Source organism: Diceros bicornis, chromosome 14 (assembly GCF_020826845.1).
Source record: "Diceros bicornis minor isolate mBicDic1 chromosome 14, mDicBic1.mat.cur, whole genome shotgun sequence".
NCBI lineage: Eukaryota > Metazoa > Chordata > Mammalia > Perissodactyla > Rhinocerotidae > Diceros > Diceros bicornis.
Genome location: NC_080753.1, coordinates 53,109,543 through 53,129,772, shown reverse-complemented (window position 1 = coordinate 53,129,772; position 20,230 = coordinate 53,109,543). Strand labels below are relative to the sequence as shown.

At 40.5% G+C, this 20,230-nt stretch overlaps 1 protein-coding gene across 2 annotated transcripts in view; it reads right to left on the bottom strand.

The window, feature by feature from the left end:
- The window catches only part of RANBP9 (RAN binding protein 9), a 97,379-nt gene extending 77,380 nt beyond the window's left edge, over positions 1-19,999 (bottom strand). For both annotated transcript variants that reach the window (XM_058555238.1, XM_058555237.1), the window contains exons 1-2: positions 19,353-19,999; positions 5,784-5,895 (exon numbers count right to left, since the gene is read on the bottom strand). In XM_058555238.1, coding sequence (XP_058411221.1) covers positions 5,784-5,895; positions 19,353-19,923 — 683 coding nt within the window. In that variant the 5' untranslated portion in view covers positions 19,924-19,999. The remainder of the gene's footprint in view (positions 1-5,783; positions 5,896-19,352) is intronic.
- Between the last annotated feature and the right edge of the window lie 231 nt (positions 20,000-20,230).

The window sequence follows — 20,230 nt, the reverse complement described above, 5'->3', positions numbered from 1 at the left end:
TATGAAATACTACTTGCTTATAAATCTGTTTCCTTGAGCTATAATTAATCATTCTCTCCTCAGTTCTCCCACATACTCTCTCATTCTTAAAGCACTTAGTGTATTATGTCTTAATCTAGAGGTATTTGCATATGTCTGCTCCCTGCCCTGCCCTGCCCCACTATACCCTCCGAATACTGAATTTGATATTCCTTAAGGGCAAGGATCCACATTCAGTTCATTCAATGCATTTATTGAGTTTCTACTAAGTGTCAGGTCCTCTACTAGGAACTATGGATAAGACAGAGATGAATAAAATAATTTCTTATTTATACTCACTCAGCCACCGACAATGTCTGACACATCGTATGGGTTCAATACATATTTGTTAAGTTAACAAATATATTGCTTACTTGATGTTTGTTGACACTTCCATCTGTGTTTCCATTTGCTTGTGCAAGCAACCTAGAGCACCTACTGACTGGAAACTTCCCATAGGGAGCAAAGACAGATGGGCATATTTCCAAAACAGACCTATGAAACTAAAAGGAAAGACTCTCTAAAGCCTTTTAAAGCTAAATGGGAAGAAAGGCCTTTATTTCTTTTCCACTCCCCCAAGAAATAATCCAGAAGGTCAGCAAGCATAGGAGGAACATTCCGAAGACTGCACTTTATTATCGGCAGAAGAATTTAGGAATGGAACAGAGAGACTGGATTACTTGCTGATTGCTCCTCAATCACTGGCAGAGTGGCATGAATATTTTGTTTGAAGAGCTAAAAATATCACACTCATAATAAATTATAATTCTAAAAATTTTCAAATAAAAAATTTATTCTCTCTCACATTTAGAATTAACTGTATCTCCATTCCCACTATCAGTATGCATAATTTAAAACTTAAATTCCTGAACTGAAAGAACATTCATGACACAGACTGCTTGCTTTTAGAAATTCATCTTGACAATCAACAGTCATTAACAAGAACACTAAGTAAATACATACTCTTTAAGTATGTCTCCCAAAAAAGGTTATGCAGGGGCCGGCCCTGTGGCGCAGCGGTTAAGTGCACGCGCTCCGCTGCTGGCAGCCTGTGTTCGGATCCGTGCGCGCACCGATGTACCACTTGCCAGGCCATGCTGTGGCGGCGTCCCATATGAAGTGGAGGAAGATGGGCACAGATGTTAGTCCAGGGCCAGTCTTCCTCAGCAAAAAAAGAGGAGGATTGGCATGGATGTTAGCTAAGGGCTGATCTTCCTCACAAAAAAAAAAAAAAGTTATGCAGATAACGAGAATTAAGTTTTTTTGTGAAATGCATTAAAAATTTTATTTTTAAATTAATCACAAAATTTAGACAGGCTATTTTGTTCTAAAAAATTAAGCTTATTTTGCTGAACATACACAAAAATTATTGTTAGCTTAAATGAAAGTCCAAGGCAGAAAACAAAATATATTATTTCTTTTACCCAATAAAAGAAATTTCCTTCGAGCCTTATTTCTTAGGCAATAAAGAAATACAGTAACAACCATCACAGTCATGTTCCTAATTTCCTAAGGCAGACCCAGAAATAATGCATATCTCAAATTAAGAGGCAATTCATATGCAACTCTTACCATTTCATGAGAAAATTTGCTGCAATGACAATTTCTTAAAAAAACTGAGATCTTGGATCAAAATATTTACCTGTTTATCTATTTATCTATTAGGACCTGTCCTAATCTTGAATAAACATACTGTTTAAAAGAAAATTCAACTTTAAATTAAGTATAATAAACTCTCAGATGAGCATATATCACTGCAAATGAAAGGTGACTAACAGCTGCTCTTTCTGGTCCATTCTCCACAAAGATGTTAGGACTTCAGGAAGGAATTTTTATCTCTCTTGACACAGTTCAATACATCTCCAGAAAGATATTACTTGGCCAAAATTAGCAATGTGATTTGCTTTTCTTCCATACATGAATTGTTCTTCCCTTTCAAAAGCATTCACTTGGACATACAACTCTGTTCAAAAAGTTTACCAGAGGGGCTGGCCCAGTGGCACAGCAGTTAAGTTTGCACGATCCGCTTCTGTGGCACAGGGTTTGTGGGTTTGGATCCCAGGCGCAAACCTACACACCGCTCATTAAAGCCATGCTGCGGCAATGTCTCACATACAAAATAGAGGAAGACTGGCACAGACGTTAGCTCAGCAACAATCTTTCTTAAGCAAAAAGAGGAAGATTGGCAGCAGATGTTAGCTCAGGTCCAATCTTCCTCACCAAAAAAAAAAAAAAAAGTTTACCAAAGATAAATAAAATCTGGCCAAAGAAATAGAACAGTTTTCTCCAAGAATATACAGGAGGTAGGTACTGTTTCTCATTTATTCATTTATTCTCTCATATGAATGCTAGCTATAAATTAAGTACTGGAGTTACAGAAATATAAAATAGTCCCTTACCCTTGAATCTTAGTGTTATATACCACCAATAAGCAAGACAATTAAAACAGTATAGATATCATAATTACAGTCTGCCCAAAATGTAAATAAAGGAAGCACAGAAAAGGCCCAATCCTATCTTGGGGAGGAGAAGGTGCCACAAAAAAGGTACTTTTAAACTAGGCCTTGAAGAGTAATTAGTTAAGCCAGGCAAATGGGGAAAGGGACAAGAGAAGGTGAATATAAGGAGGAAGGAAAGAGCCTGCATATAGAACTAGAAATATGAGTCAGCATGTGCGGTCAGAGAACTACAAACAGTGCCTTATGGCACTACCCAACTGCTCTTACCCAACGCACTGTTCGCAGATGCTGATTCTGATTAGAAACAGGTCCTTGGGAGTCTTTTCTAAACTAAAAAGTTTGTTCCATCCCTCTTTTTTGGAGTCACTTTATGTTGATTCAACTCTGTTTAGCATCCCACTTCCTATTTTCTGGGGCTTATTCTTCCAAGTCTAAGCTTGCAGAAAAGTGGAAATGGAGATTAGCTGGATGCTTCAGTTAGACCTTCCACAGCTCAGGAAAGAGGCAAGGTATAAGGACCTTGAATTTAATTGGAGTAAATGACAAAATGAGAAGTGCCCTAAGAAACACTACATTCAATTTAGCTGTCAATTCAGTATTTTTAAATATATCTGTAAGTCATTTGTTAACTGCCTTCACAGTCGTCAAGTGATTACTTTAAAATCAAAATAAAGGAATTATTGAGTTTGTTAAAAAAAAAAAAAGAGTAGTTAAGAATTGAGGATTTTTCAACATCATTAGTCATTAGGGAAACGTAAATTAAAACCACAACAAAAAAACCACGAGATGCCTATTATAATGGCTAAAAAATTACAACAGAAAAACCTGGCAATACCAAGCGCCATCAGGAGGCAGAGCACCAGGAACTCGCATACACTGCTGGTGGAACACAAGCTAGCAGAGCCACTTTGCAAAACAATTTAGCAGTTTCTTATAGAGTTAAAAATGCACCTAACATACAATCCAGCAATCCCACTCCTAGATATTTACCCACGTGAAATGAAAACTCACATTTACACAAAAACCTGTACATAAATGTCTATCTGGCTATATTTCTAATTGCCAAAAACTGGAAACCCAGCAGTCCTTCAACTGAAGAGTGGATAAGCAAACTGGTTGGTTCATCCATACAATCAGCAATAAAAAGGGCTGATCTACCAACACATACAACAAGGAGGAAGCTCAAATGTGTTGCACTAAGTGAAAGATGCCAGATTTAAAGGGCTACATACCATATGATTCCATTTATATACCATTCTAGAAATGGCAAAACCAGAGACAGAAAACCAATCAGTGGTTGCCAGGGGCTGGCGATGGGGAAAGGTTGTCTACAAAGGGGTATGGAGGAATTTTTGGGGGTGATGGAACTGTTCTATATATTGATTGTGGTGCTGGTTACATGACTGCACACATCTGTCAAAACTCACAGACCTGCATACTAAAAATGATGAATTTTACTATATGCAAAATATACCTAATTTTAAAAGTGAATGAAAAAAAGAATGAGGGATCCTGGCAACAAAAAGATGAGACCGAAAAATTACAAATGAGTTAGTCACATCATGAAGGACCCTGGTAAGAAGATTTAGATTTTATCCTCAAAGCCACAGGTGTACCAAATGATCTCAAGAGGGGGACAGACACAATTCAGTTCTGTATTAGAAAGAACACTGACAACAGTTATAGACTGGAGTAAGAGCAGAACAGGGAGCAACTGGGAGACCAACCAACCAACCACCTCAGTAATTTAGGGGCTCAATTACCAAGACCTGACTAAGGCAGAGGCTGTAGAGATGGACAGAGAAAGTTAAAGGCAGGAAATTCTCAAGTTTCTAGCAATAGTGAAACCACTAACCAAGCTGGTGTTGAGAAAAAGATTTTAAACAAGCTAAATTTTAAATGCCTGTGGGACATTCAAATGCAAACATCTGGTTAGACATACTGGTCCAGAGCTCAAGGGAATACGCTGAGATGTAGCTGTAGATTTGAGACTCATCAGGATATTTGCAACCATGAAAAGATAAGGTCAAGATCATGCAAAGATAGAGTATGTAGAGTGAAAGGTAAAGGAACCATCCTGAGCAACACCTGCACATTATGGGGTTGATGATGAAATTTGAAGTATAAAAAGAACTGGCTTACTGAGTGAGCATGCAGCAGTAGAGTTAGAACTGGTTATAATCATGTGTCTATTGCAATCTGAGGTCTCTCAACCACTTTATCTTCTGCTTCTCTGATTTTATCTTTGGCTTGATCACCCTGAGAAAACTGAGGCAGTTAAATAAAAAGTTAATTGAATGCCAAAGTTTCACTTCCTACTTTCCATATTGTTGACATAGAGAATATTCAGCAAATAAAGGAAGAGGAATAATCTACTGAATACACTTATTTTGTCAATTAAACATAGAAGAAGCACTAAGAGGGGTTAAATGATTCACTTCAAATACAGGTCAACTTAACACAGTCCAATAACTTTATCTCAGTGGCTGGACAAATGACTCTATGGATGCTTTCAAGGACCTCTGATCCCACAATGAAGTTATCAGGAAATACCACAGGGCAGATCCATTGATTCTAGGTAATGAGTTCTTAACTAGACATATGCACCAAAATTCCTGAGGGAGCTTTCTCAAAATGCCTATCTTGCCCAAAGCTCTACTTCTGAAAATACCGATTTAGGAACTTTTGGGGTAAGGCCCAAACTACTATAATTTTTAATAGTCCCATAAGTGATTCTGATGTGTGCACACACACACACTACACACCGATCCCAAGTTGAAAAGCAATGAAAGAAAAGTTGGTTCCAGATGTACATGGAGTTCGGAAGCTTCTAAACCATATCCTAATCCCTGGGCATCACCTCCAATTGAGAGCGTACATACATTTCTCTCATCTAAACCTAAAATTCTAAGCCCGAACCCCTGTAAAATACCTACAAATCACCTTTTGGCTTTGGTTAACTAGCTTTGAGAAGACTGAACTTAGCAGAATTCAGAAAAAGGCAGTGTAAGAAAAGGCGTGGAAAATGAGTCATTGTCTCTCTATTGTTTAATTCCAATTCTCCATTTTAATGACAAACCTACCAGAAAAACTTCGTTAATTTCACGAGCTCAAGCGTTAGCTTCACCAAGTATTTAAGCAGAACCAGATCCAACCTGCTATACTGGAATATTCAGATTCCACTTTTCCAATTACCAAAATTCCCAAGATTCCAGTTTTCCAATTACATAACAAACATTATGAATCAAAACAAAAACAATTACCCAAGAACAGCAAATGATTTTTCCCACCAAAATTTACACTTACCCATCTCTTCCCTTACTGACAATTTTTACTTCAAAATAATAAATCCCACAGGCTGCTGGTATTGGATGCGTAGCGCGAACTGAAGCTGCATCTTTTGGGGTTTTGCCATGACCTGCATATGAAACAAGAAGCAAAAAAGATCAAATGAGATATTCAAATAAAAATCTTAACAAATAATTCAGGAGCAAATACCGGTTTTAGTATGATATCTACATTTCTGCTCCCATCAGTACAAATAATCAAAGACTTAATGAAACATTTATCATCACAATTAATCCAACATGCAAAACAGCCCAAGTCAGCCATGGAACTCTTCATATGGAGTCTTAGCAAAATTTCAGAATCTGAACACACTGATTCTAGCAGTCCTTTATGCAAATTAAATAAAGTATTTTAGGGTAGACCATATTTTTAAGAGAAAAAAAGGCTGCATTTGAAGAACATGATTAAAATATGATTTAATTTTATTAGATCTAAATTTGCATATAATTTATAAAATTCCTAAACAACACTCTTTTGCCAAACGGCCTGTTTTTTAAACCAGAAGCATCTATATCATGTATTTTTAAGTGAAATTTTATATAATTAGATTGAATTGGCAAAACAGCTTTCTTACCTTAAGAATTTACAATTTTGTTCTTTGACATACTCTTATCATTAATGCTATACAAAGACTGATCCATAAAATTTCTTTGGTCGATTACAGCCTACTGAGAAATATATCTAAGCTCTAGCTGTATTTCTTTCTTTCTTTTTTAAGAAAGGAATATCACACCATAGCATTGCTGACATGTTTAGGAAATCTGTTAGATAATGGCTTTTAAACTTTTTAAATTAGCTATTCCTCAGTTCTAATCCCAGAGGGTTTCCTTCACTCACAATCACTTCCCCTGTCCCTCGCCCAAAACACAAATTATCTCGAAAGCTAGCATGTGAACAAAATCAAATGAGCATGAGAAAATACAGCCATAAAACCACAGAAGAATAGAGACAGAAGTTGAAGTAGCATGTCAGAAAGTATGCAAGGAGAGTAAGTGAAACAAGTCTCCCCAGTCCCCATAGGACTGTCTGAGGAACAACACTCTAAATCATTATTCAGGTGTTCTAGTTAGATACGCTTCACCCAATACAAACATGTCATGAATCTTTCAGTCATACTATAACATTACCTTCATGGGTAGCAGAATTCCCTTTCTCAAATTTACCATCATTGTTTAAAAACTAAATACCTTCTTTTAAGTTAAAAATTATGTCTTAACTGTACAATGACCATCACACACCAATGAGATCATATCTTCCCTTACCATACTTTATCAAATTACCGATGCATACCCCACCATTACATAGTTAAGTTTAGACTTGGAATGCAAATTAGCACGTGCTCACATGGCCCAAAAGAAATTAAATGAATTCAGCCACTCTTTTCTATTACCATGAAAACTTGTGTCCATAGATGTCTTAAGTATACGTGTTATGGGCAAAGGAAATTTTCAGCCTGGTGACCAGTGGGAGGTGATAAACTTGGCTAGGAAGATAAAAATGGAAGCAGCAATATATACACACCCCTAAACCTGCTTTAACATATGTAGGTAATAGATTTACATTGAGCTAAGCAGAAGAACAAAATAACAGCACAAATCTGCAGAATGACACCAGTCACTTTTTAAAAATAGACATTTAATAAATTATGGTTTCAGCAAAACATCTTTTTTGGTAAAAATATGTTCAAATAACTGAGTTGCTTGTGAAAAGGTTATATAAACTAAATTCATTTTTAAAATTTAGACAGTTAAAAATAAATCTAAAGAAAACCCTGATTAACCCTGGAGTCCTAAATCAACTAGCTTTTATTTCTGGTTTTGGTTTTTTTGGAAGGAAAGTGATCAAAACTTTTAGGGATAAGGTAATCTCAAGGTATACTTAATAATAATAATAATAAATGACAATAGTCAACATACATTTAATACTATGTAAAAGGCACTGTCCTAAGAGCATTATATTTATTAACTCATTTAGCATTCAACACAACTTTGAAATAGGTACTATTCACGATCATTTCACAGTGGAGGAAACTAAGGGAAGATGAAGAAACTCGCCCAAGGTCCTACTGCTGAGTGAGAATTCCAAACCAGGATTTGTGCAGGGATTTCAATTCAAGAAGCCTGATCCAGTGTGAGCTCTGAACCCAAAGGAAGGATTTAGTTACAATGAGCATTCTGGGATCACTTTGCATGTATTCCCATCTCCTATTCTTGCTAATTCTATGAGAAAAGAGAAAGAAAACAAATATTTGAGGGTAAACAATCTCTCAAAGTATTAGGTGCTTTTGTATAGACTTTTCTCACTCAACATTTGTGTAATGGGTATTATTTAACCTCATTTTTAAAAATGGAGAAATTCTTACAGAGGTTATATAACTTCCCCCAAATTAACAGAATCATGCATTAAATTCATGTATGAATTAAAATCTCCTCCATTTTTCCATTATGCAAAAATAACTGTAAAGAACTACACAATCATAAATCTTCAAGGTTACATTATATTCTTTATGCTTTACTAAGACACTGAAGAAAAACTCCATAAACATTAAAAGGATTTGTTTCATTTTTAAATTAAATTCAAATTTTAAGACCTACGAAAAAGTTCAGATGTAAGATTAAAAGGATTCAGGGGCCGGCCCTGTGGCACAGTGGTTAAGTCCAGCACGCTCCCCTTAGGCAACCCAGGTTCAGAGGTTTGGATCCCAGGCTTGGACCTACACCACTCGCCAAGCCATGCAGTGGCGGCAACCCACATATAAAATAGAGGAAGACTGGCACAGATGTTAGCTCAGGGCTAATCTTCCTCAAGGAAAAAAAAACAGGAAGACTGGCAACAGATGTTAGCTCAGAGCAAATCTTCCTCACCAAAAAAAAAGAAAAAAAGGATTCATACTATTTCTTAGGTAAGACTAGTAACATCAGAGTGAAGGCCCTATTTCTAATAATGCTCATCAGCAGGAAGTTTATTAGCTTAAATTCTGTGGTGATCAAAAAGCAACCTCACACTACCAAAGTGTAAATTTTAAAGCCACAAGGTCTCCAATGTTAAGTGTTTTCTATATGGTTCAAGACGAAAATACATATATCGCTTCAAAACTCTAAGGCTAGCAAGGTCAGCTCTTGCTATTCAAACAATGTGTTGATTGCATTTAACTGAAACGGAAAGGGTTTGAAGCCCACTCTACTTCCCCCTCCACTCGCCTACACACAGCCAAGTGATTCTGGAAACATAAATCAGCCTTCCTTGTACCACTATCCCTCAAACCAACTAAAATTCCTTCTTAAAAGCCTCCCATTCAGCTTAGGAAAAAGATAAACTTCCTGAAAACCTTGTCTGATCTCACCCTCCCCCTGCATTTTCCACCTCTCCCCCTCTGCCCCAGCCACAGTCGCCAGGCCGCAGTCTGCCCAAGCTCTTCTAAGTGGAAAGCTCCACCCTTCCTTCTCAGCCTAGTGAGGTCCTACCCGTCCTTCAGACCTCAGCTCAAGCTTTACTTCCTCAATTACTCTTTCTCCAACCTCTCTGACGTGGTCTAACCTCCTTTTTTATACACCCTCATGGCTAACAGTTGTCTTTCCCACACGACATTAACACACTTAACACTTATTTGTGATTATTTTTTTGTTTTTGCATTTTAATTCCTGGACCTCTTATTCCCACTGACTCCCACTCTAACTTCAATCATTCCTTCCTGGAGCCACACTGGATTCTGACATCACCTGAAACTATTCCACCTCGGAAATATGAAATTCTAATAAAGTCTGTTCTGCTTCAAAACACATTTCTTGAATACAAATTAGCTCACATGCACTTCATAAATATGGGAATAATGTCAGCATAATAAAGAAATCATAGGGGCCGGACCCGTGGCTTAGTGGTTAAGTGCTCGCGCTCCGCTACTGGCGGCCCGGGTTCGGATCCCGGGCGCGCACCAACGCACCGCTTCTCCAGCCATGCTGAGGCCGCGTCCCACATACAGCAACTAGAAGGATGTGCAACTATGACATATAACTATCTACTGGGGCTTTGGGGAGAAAAAGGAGGAGGACTGGCAATAGATGTTAGCTCAGAGCCAGTCTTCCTCAGCAAAAAGAGGAGGATTAGCATGGATGTTAGCTCAGGGCTGATCTTCCTCACAAAAAATAAAAAATAAATAAAAAAAAGAAATCATATAGTTCAGACCTAATGTTTATTATTGTTAATAATAATGTTAATAAATGATTACTACAGCTTTCCCTAGTACATTAATAAATTAAAGAGAAAAATTTAGGAATATACAAAAGGCCCTAAGTCAAAAAGGCTGGGATTCCTACAGAAGTGCATTCCTATAGTGCCCAACGTTCAGCGGCTTGAGGAACTGCTACACTTGCCACTTTATTAAGCCATTTGGGGAAAATTCAAGGGCAGCAGATCAAAAAGCACTAAAATATTTCCTCTTTGTTTTTACCAGTATGGACTCATGCATCTCATGCACATTTATTTTATTCTTTGGGTTATAATTCAATACTACTTTATACATTTTGTTGCTCAAACTGTTCCCCCTTAAGCCATTGGGAGCTTTTTCAGTTGGCTCTTGTGGGGTTCTGACATACCTCCATTATGTGTTTTTTGTTTTTGTTTGTTACTTTCTGGCACTACAAGATGCTGGAAGCTCATCTTGTATATTTCCTGCCCCAGTCCTAGAATCAGCCATTTCTCCAAGGGGCCCTAGCTTCTTTTACTGGCCAATGGCATCAGAACCTAAGACCTAGGTACTAGGTGTGCTCATTGTTACTGGGGTGTCATTGTTCTCAGGCCCTCTCACTGATAAGAGCAAGGAAATATACGTGTGTATACTAAACCTCTGTATATACACATATCTGTTTCTATATGTAATCACCTATGTCTATATTAAACTAAACATGGCTTCATACTGTTGTCTCCAACTTGAATCCACTACCACAAGGATCATTCTAAACTCCTCCCCTTGCTTATCTGTAAAATTCCACTCCAACAGTAAGAAACCTAGCTCCCACCATCTGTCATTCATTTATTTAATTGTTCAGTTCCACTGTACATATATAGCAGTATCAGAATTGTTAACCCATATCCCCATGGGATACAACTTTATCAACAAGAGTTCAGTCCTATGTAGTTTATTTCACCTTTGGTTTAATAGACTCCAGTGATTTCCAAAGTTACTTAGGTCAGCACCTTTTCCCCCCCTCTTCTCTGAGGTTGTTTCACACATGTGTAATACAGTTAGATTTTGTCACATTCTGCATTCTATCCTGAGATCTCCCTCTCCCTCCTAAATGATTGTTTTTAAAATTTGCACACATTGGGGCCGGCCCGGTGGCGCAGGCGGTTAAGTGCGCGCGCTCCGCTGCGGCGGCCCGGGGTTCGCTGGTTCGGATCCCGGGCGCGCACCGACGCACTGCTTGGCAGGCCATGCTGTGGCGGCGTCCCATATAAAGTGGAGGAAGATGGGCACAGATGTTAGCCCAGGGCCGTCTTCCTCAGCAAAAAAAGAGGAGGATTGGCGGATGTTAGCACAAGGCTGATCTCCTCACAAAAAAAAAAAAAAAAAAAAAAAAAAAAAAAAAAAAAAAAAAAAATTTGCACACATTAATGTTTACTCTTTATGCTTCAAGTTCTATGGGTTTGATAAATACATAGTGTCATGGATCCACAATTACAATATCATACAGAACACTTTCACTGCCCTAAAAATCTCCTGTTCTTTGGCTATCTCACCCTCTCCCATGCCCCTCAAGCCCCTGACAACCACTTATCTTTATACTATCTTTATAGTTTTGCCTTTTCCAGAATGTCATATAATTGAAATCATACAGGATGTACTCTTTTCAGACTGGCTTCTTTCACTTAGCAATATGCATTTAAGATCCATATGTGTCTTCTTTGCATGAATGGATAGCTCATTTCTTTTTATCAATGAATAATATTCTCCTGTATGGATATACCACAGTTTACCCATTCACCTACTGAAAGAGGTTGCTTGGTTGCTTCTTGTTGTGGGCGCTCGAGAAAAGTCGCTATGAACATTCATGTGCAGGTTTTTGTTTGAGCATAAGTGTTCAAATCAGTTGGGTAAATACTTAGGAGCTCAACTGCTGGATCATATGGTACAACTATGTTTAGCTCTGTTAGAAACTGCCAAACCACCTTCCAAAGTGGCTGTATCATTTTGCACTTCCACCAGAGTGTATCAGAGTTCCTGTTGCTCTGTATCCTCACCAGCAATTGGCATTGTCAGGTTTTCTTTGGATTTTACCCATTCTAATAGCTAAAGGTACGCATTTCCTCTTTTATTTAAAAAAAAAAAATGGTTAAATGGGCTAAACTCTGAATCAGATTTCTAGTTTTGATTAAACAGCTGTCAAGCACTTACATCTCTAAGAAGAAAGCCCAAACCCCAGGGCTTAAGCAGCCTGTGATACTGGGCACAAATGCCAGTGGAAATTTAACTAGGCTTGTATTTTATTGGGACTGTTATTTCTGTAGTGCTCTGGTTACAAAGTTGCACAGGTTTTAAGTGGTCTGCCCAGCCCTATTTTTCCCATAAGCCCTGTTACTTTTAGTGTGCAATTTTATGGAACACATTAAGGTTTTTCCAGTAATGCATTTTTAGCATTCTAGCGGAAATGCCTATAACTTCCTCTAGGACACTGTCCTATCCTCTCCCTTTTGTCAAGACTTCATTTCTACACTTCCTCTTCAACATCAAGGAACTCTAATGGCCTGAACCCTTACCCTTTCTTGTTTGTTTTTCTTTTTCCTGTTCCAGGATGGGGCTATATGGTAATCACTTAAAAGCTCTCAAATATCCTTGTTTTCCCTCATATGCCTATTCTTCCGTCACACCCAACCAGCAAAACCACAGTCTTAGATCAATATTATAATCCACCTTCCCCACTCCTGTACTGGACAGCTGGCCTCTGCTGAATAAAGTCCAACAATCTTGCAAATGGCCACTGCTATGAACTTATGCTCTCAGCTGGGCTCTCCCACTGCCATTGATGACATGCTCAGAAGTCTTTACTTAGCTTGTTCCCCATTCCCCTTGACAGCTAATCCACATTTTTATCCTTCACGTTAAGCTTTAAGTCCTCTACTCGAATTCAGTGAACCAAGTACCTCACCTACTTTATCATAAAACAGGACTCCACCATTATATACGGCCACGTTCTACTCTCCAAGCTCCTATTACAAACCGGTGTCTGGCCGTACCAGTCTTCACCTCTTCCACTATTATCAGAGGAAGAGTATGTACTCCTCTCCTTCAAAACTAACCATCCTGTGTACCTGAACCACTTTCCTTCCTCCAAGCCCTCACCCTGTCAGCCTCCCAAAAGCTCGTATTTTCATCCTTTCCTTCTTTACTCTCCTTCCCCTCAATCTATGAGGGCACAGTGTCCCAAAAATGTATACACTTTTCATAAAATTATATGCCCCTGTGCTATAAATCATTCTTAATAATGCACTGGGGTCGGTGGTGAGTCTAATGAATTTTTTTTTAACTTTAAGGTAATAAAAACAGGTATTGTTACTATTTATTTTATGTGTTAAAATATATGTTAAATTTTGTACACATTTCATGGGATTCCATACCTTGGACTAACATCACACTCTCATCTAACTTATGTCACTTCAGTTTTACACACACAGCCAAACTACAAAACAAGACTTAGTTAGAAATGATATTAATAGTCTCTATTTTACAACAGTACTTTCCAATGGAGTTTTTAGGGATATTTTGGTTATATGGATTTTCATTATATATGCTGACATTAGAAACTAATCTCCAGGCACAATGTAACTTCACTATCAGCCATTAAAAAAAAAAAAACCCGGCCTTAACTTCCATCCTCCTCCAGGTACTGCCTAACCTCTTTCCTCCTCTATATTTTTCAAGGGTTATCTACATTCACAATCCTCTCTGCTTGGTCCCTTCTACTTACTCTGATTTTTGCCCCCCTCATTCAATTCAAACTGCTCTCCCTAAGGGCACAATGATCTAATTTCCAAATCCAGTGGGAAATCTCCTGTGCCTATCTCACTAAACCTACTTGTTGCATTTGACCCTAAAGACCACTACCTCATTTCCGATACTCCTCTGCTCAGCTTCTGTGACACCACACTCTCCTCTGTCCGGGTACCTCTTAACTACTCCTTCTTGGGCTCCATTCAGTCTTTTAATATTGGTGTTGTTCAGGTTCCATCTTTGGCCCATTGCTCTTCTCACTTTACTTACTCTCTCTCATACACTGAGTTTCAATACCACCTACAGGTGACTCCCAAATCAGTCGTGACCTAGACCTCTCTCCCAAGCTCAGGTCTATTACAGTACATGCCAACCCTTCCTAGAATTAACTGCCTCACACACCGTCGCTACTGAAAGACTATCCTTGTGCCAGGAGGATGTTTTGTATTTCATAACTACCCTTACACCCCCACAGCTGATTCAACACAGGTTAGTACCTGAGGTGAAGGCCACCAATCCATGCCATAGCATACAATGAAAAGCTCTGCCCCTAAGAAGGGTGGCAGTTAGCTAGGCCAATCTGATAAGTCCCTCAGGAATTTGAAATAGGAAGGAAAGGATAAGCCAGTCAGTAGGGGAAAGACAAGAAAACTAGCAACTGTAACTGAGTCACTTTAAGAGTAGAATAAAGTAAAAAGTCATGAACTTCAGTTGTTGCGATTACTTAGAGCCATCTTAATTCCAGAAGACCTGTTTCTGTTCTTTTTGTATGGCTTGTTTCTTCTGGTTTTCACGAAGTCAGATCACATGGCTAAGATTCCCATTTTTACTTATCTCCAAATATACTGTAATACTTCCTTGCAATCTCTATTTGATTAATGGTTCATTGCAAGAACCCTACACAGCTAGAAACCCAAGCATCATCCTTGATTTCTCCAACATCCCATCATATCCTGCCAGTGTTACCTTAAACATATCATGAATATGTCTGCTCTTCCCCACCCCTACCTGACCAAGTTCAGGTCCTTATTTCTTATACGGTCTGCTGCAACAGCATTCTAAATGAGTTTGCCATTTCCAGTCTTGTACCCCTTGAATCCATCTTCCAATCAGTTGCATAATCTGACAAAAATGAAAATGAGCCAGCCACTTCCTATTTAAAATCCTTGGATGATTCCTCATCTCCTACAGAATAAGATCTAAGCTCAATAAAACATTCTATAAGGCCTCTCACGATCTTTTCCCAGCTGTTCCTTGTCACACACTTAAATTCCAACGACTCAACACTGCTTGTCGATTCTCTCCTCTACGCTTTTGCTTATGCTTTTTCACTGTAATGCCAGCCCCTCCTCTTCCCCTATATCCTACTCAGCTTCTGAGAAGGAGCACCGGCCTCACACCCTCCAAGGAGCTGTTCCTGACCCACCAACTTCACCTGCAATGTCAGCCAGAGGCAGCCGCTCCTCCCGCCTTCCACAGCTTGCCCTCTCACATCCCTCCCTACACTCACTGTTGTATGTCCTTTGAGCTCTTTGAACACAGTATCTTATCCACCTTTGACTGCCCAGAACCTGGCCCCAAGGAAACATTCACTAAAAGCTTGTGAATAAATGAAAGAAGGAAGAGAGCAAGGCATATCTACAAATTGTCTAGCAGAATATCTGCCCTATAGCAATTCATTACTATTGTCTACTTTTCTGTATGATTATTAGATTCACTTAATTCTTGCAGTTATCAACAGGCATTTTTAAAGCTAGATTTCCCAAAATTTTGGCAAAGGGATCCCCTGGTAAAGTTCAGTTTGGTTTACCAATTCCTTGATTTTAAGGAACATTTTTTATATCATCTCCATAATTCTTAAAAGACATCTGTAGGGCCGGCCCCGTGGCAGAGCGGTTAAGTGCGCATGCTCCACTACTGGTGGCCCAGGTTCGGATCCCAGGTGCGGACTGACGCACCGCTTCTCTGGCCATGCTGAGGCCGCGTCCCACATACAGCAACTAGAAGGATGTGCAGCTATGACATACAACTATCTACTGGGGCTTTGGGTGGAAAAAATAAAAATAAATTAAAAAAAAAGACATCTGTATTGGTAGGCAAGCAAATATTTGTTGAGATATCTGTTCAACCTTAGAAGCGCAAGAAACTAGATAAGCAATTAAATTTAGGAAGTGTTAAAGGCCTAATGACTGGGGATATTGAGGGAGAGAGGAGTTAGGCATACCAAAAGTTAAACCTGAGTGGCTAGATACTGTTAATACACTTCAATTAAAAAGTGCAATTCATGATTTCACTGCTTTCTATAATTCCCAACTTAATCTTATCTTGTATTTATTTTAAACTGCCCTAAATCATCATAATCCAGGTGTCTGGACTTTTCCATGGCATTAGTGTGCTCCAGGTAACATTTTTGCCCAGAGGAAGTACTTTTAATGTCAACTATTCTTCCGAAAGTTCTAAATGTGATCACTAGATTTTATCTATTTCAGATAATTAAGATTCATGCAAATTGAAATAGGTAATACTGGTATAGTGGAAAGAACACTAAATTTAGAGTCAGTGAAAACTAGTTTCCAGTCCTAGCTTACTTGTGACTGGGAAAATCTAACCTCCAAGTGCTCCCACTTTCTCACATCTAAAATGAGAATTCCACCATCATGTCCAAATCCACTAACACGTGTGTGTGTGTGTGTGTGTGTGTGTGTGTGTGTGTGTGTATCAAAATGCTTTGTGAAGTATCCAAATAGCAAAAACTTCACAAACATAAAAATGCAATCTGTAACTGAAACATTTATACTAATCAAATCCGTTGTCATATTCATTAAAATGCTTTAACTTGGAATAAAGTTATCATCATAATTAGGTCCAAACTTGTCACATTTGTACTTATTCAAAGCTGACAAGAATTTTAAAAATAAAAGGGGCCATGCTTGAGCGTTTCAACAGTTGGTGTGTAACCGATAAGCGAAAAGTCTTTCTAAAATTTTTAACATATAGTATACAAACCCTGCTATTCCTCTGCAATCCCATCAACTTTGTCTGCATGTCTGGCATTAACACGAATCCCTTCAAATCATTTAAGGAACCATACTGCTTCCAAAAACAGCAATTCCAATTTAGAAGAACATCTTAAAAACAGAATATGTTCAGAGCAAAAGAAACCAAGATATTTCTATTTCAAAGGTAAGGAAAATTCTCATCATTCTGGAAAATAATTATCAATTTTTTGAAATATTGCAATATGCAAAAATACTTTATCAACAGTAGTGTTTCATGTTAAAAGTGTCTTAAAATGTAGCACAATAATAGGTTAAATAAAATTCACTCTTATTTTGTGACTTCAAAGTTTTATTACCCACTACCTATGACACTTCCCTTTTGCTCTCTTCCCTTATTACTAGGACAAGAGTTGCCCAGTACTTCTGGTGTGGTGCACTCAGAAGGCACTCAGAAAAACAACAGGAGAAAAAAAAACCATTAAAATAACAAGACAAGAGGAAGAGGCAGTAGAAGGGGGAAAAAGAGACTGTGTTTGTGACAAGGGGGAAGGGAGATAAAGGGGAGATAGAAGAGAGGGAGAGAAAAAAACAAGGATGACAAACAACAAAATTCGTTCTTCCAGAAATAATGGCTTATGTTTATAAAAGAGTGAAGTTTCCAGACAGTGAATCTTAGTATTACACAACAGAAAGTAATAAAGTGGCCAACAGGAAAAATAATTGAGACAGCAGTGTCATAAATATTCCAAACTCCAACCAATTTCACATAAGCATGCACTTTTCTCTGACTCAAATCATCAATTTTATGTAAAAGGAGTTAGTAAAACCAATCAAGTATTGGTACGGTGCTAAATAAACTGTAATCACAAATCTTAGATATCACAGAAATTCAGAGCTGGAAATTTCCTTACCAACCATCCAGCTCAACTCCCTCATCACTCAAAGAAACTGAGGCCCTGTTTTGTAACATGCCTAAAATCACAGATGATTGCAGGAGTCAGGAAAGCTAGGATTCTTTGTTCAATAATCTTTCATATCTTCTGCCTCTGATTTTATAAGCTAATTATTATCCATCAACCATAAATTTAAAATAAAGTTTTGTCAACTCTAACAAAAAGCTTTTTGGTAGTCAGAACAGAAATAAACACTTCATAACATAGCACTGTTCACACAAATTAAAATACAAAATTAAATACTAGCCTTCACAGGGTATTAACAAAATGTCCTAACTTAAGAAAAAACACAGGCCCAACGTTTTGAAGTTTTCAGCTATTTAGATTAAAGAACATAACATTTAAAATTGAAAGCACTTCCCTGGATCTATGAATAAAAAGAAGGAATATTAACAAGGCCTATTTTTGTGTGTGATTCTTTGCAATCAAATCGTTTTGCAAATTTCTGTTGCCATTCTCCTTTCTGATTAAATAGTAACTTATTTATCAAGGTTCTTCTCAAATTTCAGTCCTCTCAGACTTTAAGAATTTAACCACAACAGTTGTTTATACCCCTATATCCATGTCACTAGGATCTGATTAAGACCCTCCCTTTGTAGCCAATCAAAATGAGGCTGCTTTGAATGCAAAAGCTCCTGCTTCAGGTTTGGGGCCTAAAAGAATGGATTTGTTTCCAGACTGACTGATACATTAGATGGATTTTTTCCCCAAGACAAGTAAACTTGGCGCATGCTCTTAATTTGAGCTACATTTCAACAATTACCACAGGAATTTATAATTATACATACAACTGATTTGCTTAAAGCTTTGTTTTAACTTAGGAGAGGTGGCTGAGGGAGGAGGGGGCGAGCACAAGGCTAAGGCTGTTTGTTTTCTTAACTGCAGGTGTAAAACAAGCCAATTTTTCTTTAAAAACTAACATTTTAAAAGATCCTTGTTTTCAACCAGACTTCACATAACGCCAACACGTAAATATAGGGCATTTCCAATCAGCCGTGCAGGTTTCTGCTCCCCTAAGAAAACGCGGACTCCTGAGGTGTCACGTCTTACCCTCCCAGTTGCTTCTGGTAAGATACACTGATGGCAAACTTGGGTCCCCTGTCCTTTTGTCCCCCTAGACCATCTCTGGCCTAATTTTGGACAAAATCCTCTACTGATCACTCCTCCCCCTATAAATCCCTGCTCTCCCTTAATTAGAAATCATGCCTCAGAATCGTGCGCCTCTGCCCCCCACGGAAGGAGAACGCCTGACCCACCACCACCTGGAGAACAATGTAACCCAACTCCGAGTCCCCGGATTCCTCCATCCAAGCCCTCAGATTTATCTTAAAGGGAAATCAGAAGGCGAGTTCTGTCCTGTCATCCTGGATTCCCTCAAGGTGTCCTACTCCTGGCCTACGATCACCAGCTCCATTATACCCAGGAGCATTATACTCACCTTCCTTTCCCAGAATCTCGCACCTTTCCCCTGACCCCCACCCCACCCCCGGAGAAGCAGAAGCGGCGGCGAGTCACCTCGGGGGGGAGGGGCGGGGGGCGGGCCACGGCGGGTCAGCGGCCCCACTCCCACCGCGGGACACACGCCCAGTACCTTTGTAGTGCACCCGCAGGTTGTTCTGCGAGAGGCCGATGTAGCTGAACTTGTCCTTCGGGCTCCAGGACCTCGGCAGCGGCGTCTCCTGCTCGTCCACGGCCGGGTAGAGGCGCTTCAGCCGCCGCTGCAGCTCCTTCTCCTGCTCGTTCAGGGCCGAGTCCCCGTGCGGGAACGGGGCCGCGGCGCTGCTGGCCGCCGCCAGGGCCGGGGCCGGGGCGCCTCCGGCCGGGCCGGGGCCCGCGGCGAGGCCCGGGGGCGCGGGGGGCGTGCTGGCGGGGGCGGTCGCCGAGGCGGGCGGCGGCGGCGGCGGCGGCGGGGCCGCGGTGGCCGGGGGCGGCGGTGGCGGCGGCGGCGGCGGGTGGAGGAGCAAGGCGGCCGCCGCGGCCCCCAAACCCCCGCCGCCGCCGGCGCCGCCGCCAGGCGAGCCGGCCGGAGAGGAGCCGGCGCTCACGGCCGGGGGCGCCGGTAGGACGACTCCGGAGACGGGGGTCACGGCCGCCGGCGGTGGCGGCGGCAACTGCTGCTGTTGTTGCTGCTGCTGCGGCGGCGGCGGCGGCTGCCCGGACATCCCGGCCGCGACTCAGCCCGCGGCCACCTCCACCTCTTCTCTCCTTCCTCCTCTGCTTCCCGGGGGCGCTGTCGCTGCGGCCGGCGGCACCAGGCGCCCCAGTCCGCCCGCCCCGGAAGCAGGCGGCGGGCCGCGCGCCGAGAGCGAGCGCAACGGCTGGGGGGCTCGGAGCCGGGGGAGGGGCGGCGGGCGCGGGGCGGCCCCGAGAGAGCGTTGGCGGAGCGCGGGCCGGGACGAGGCGCCGAGGGCGGGAGGAGAAAGCGCGGTGGCGGCTGCCGCGGCCGCTGCTCTCGCGGCTGTTTCCCGG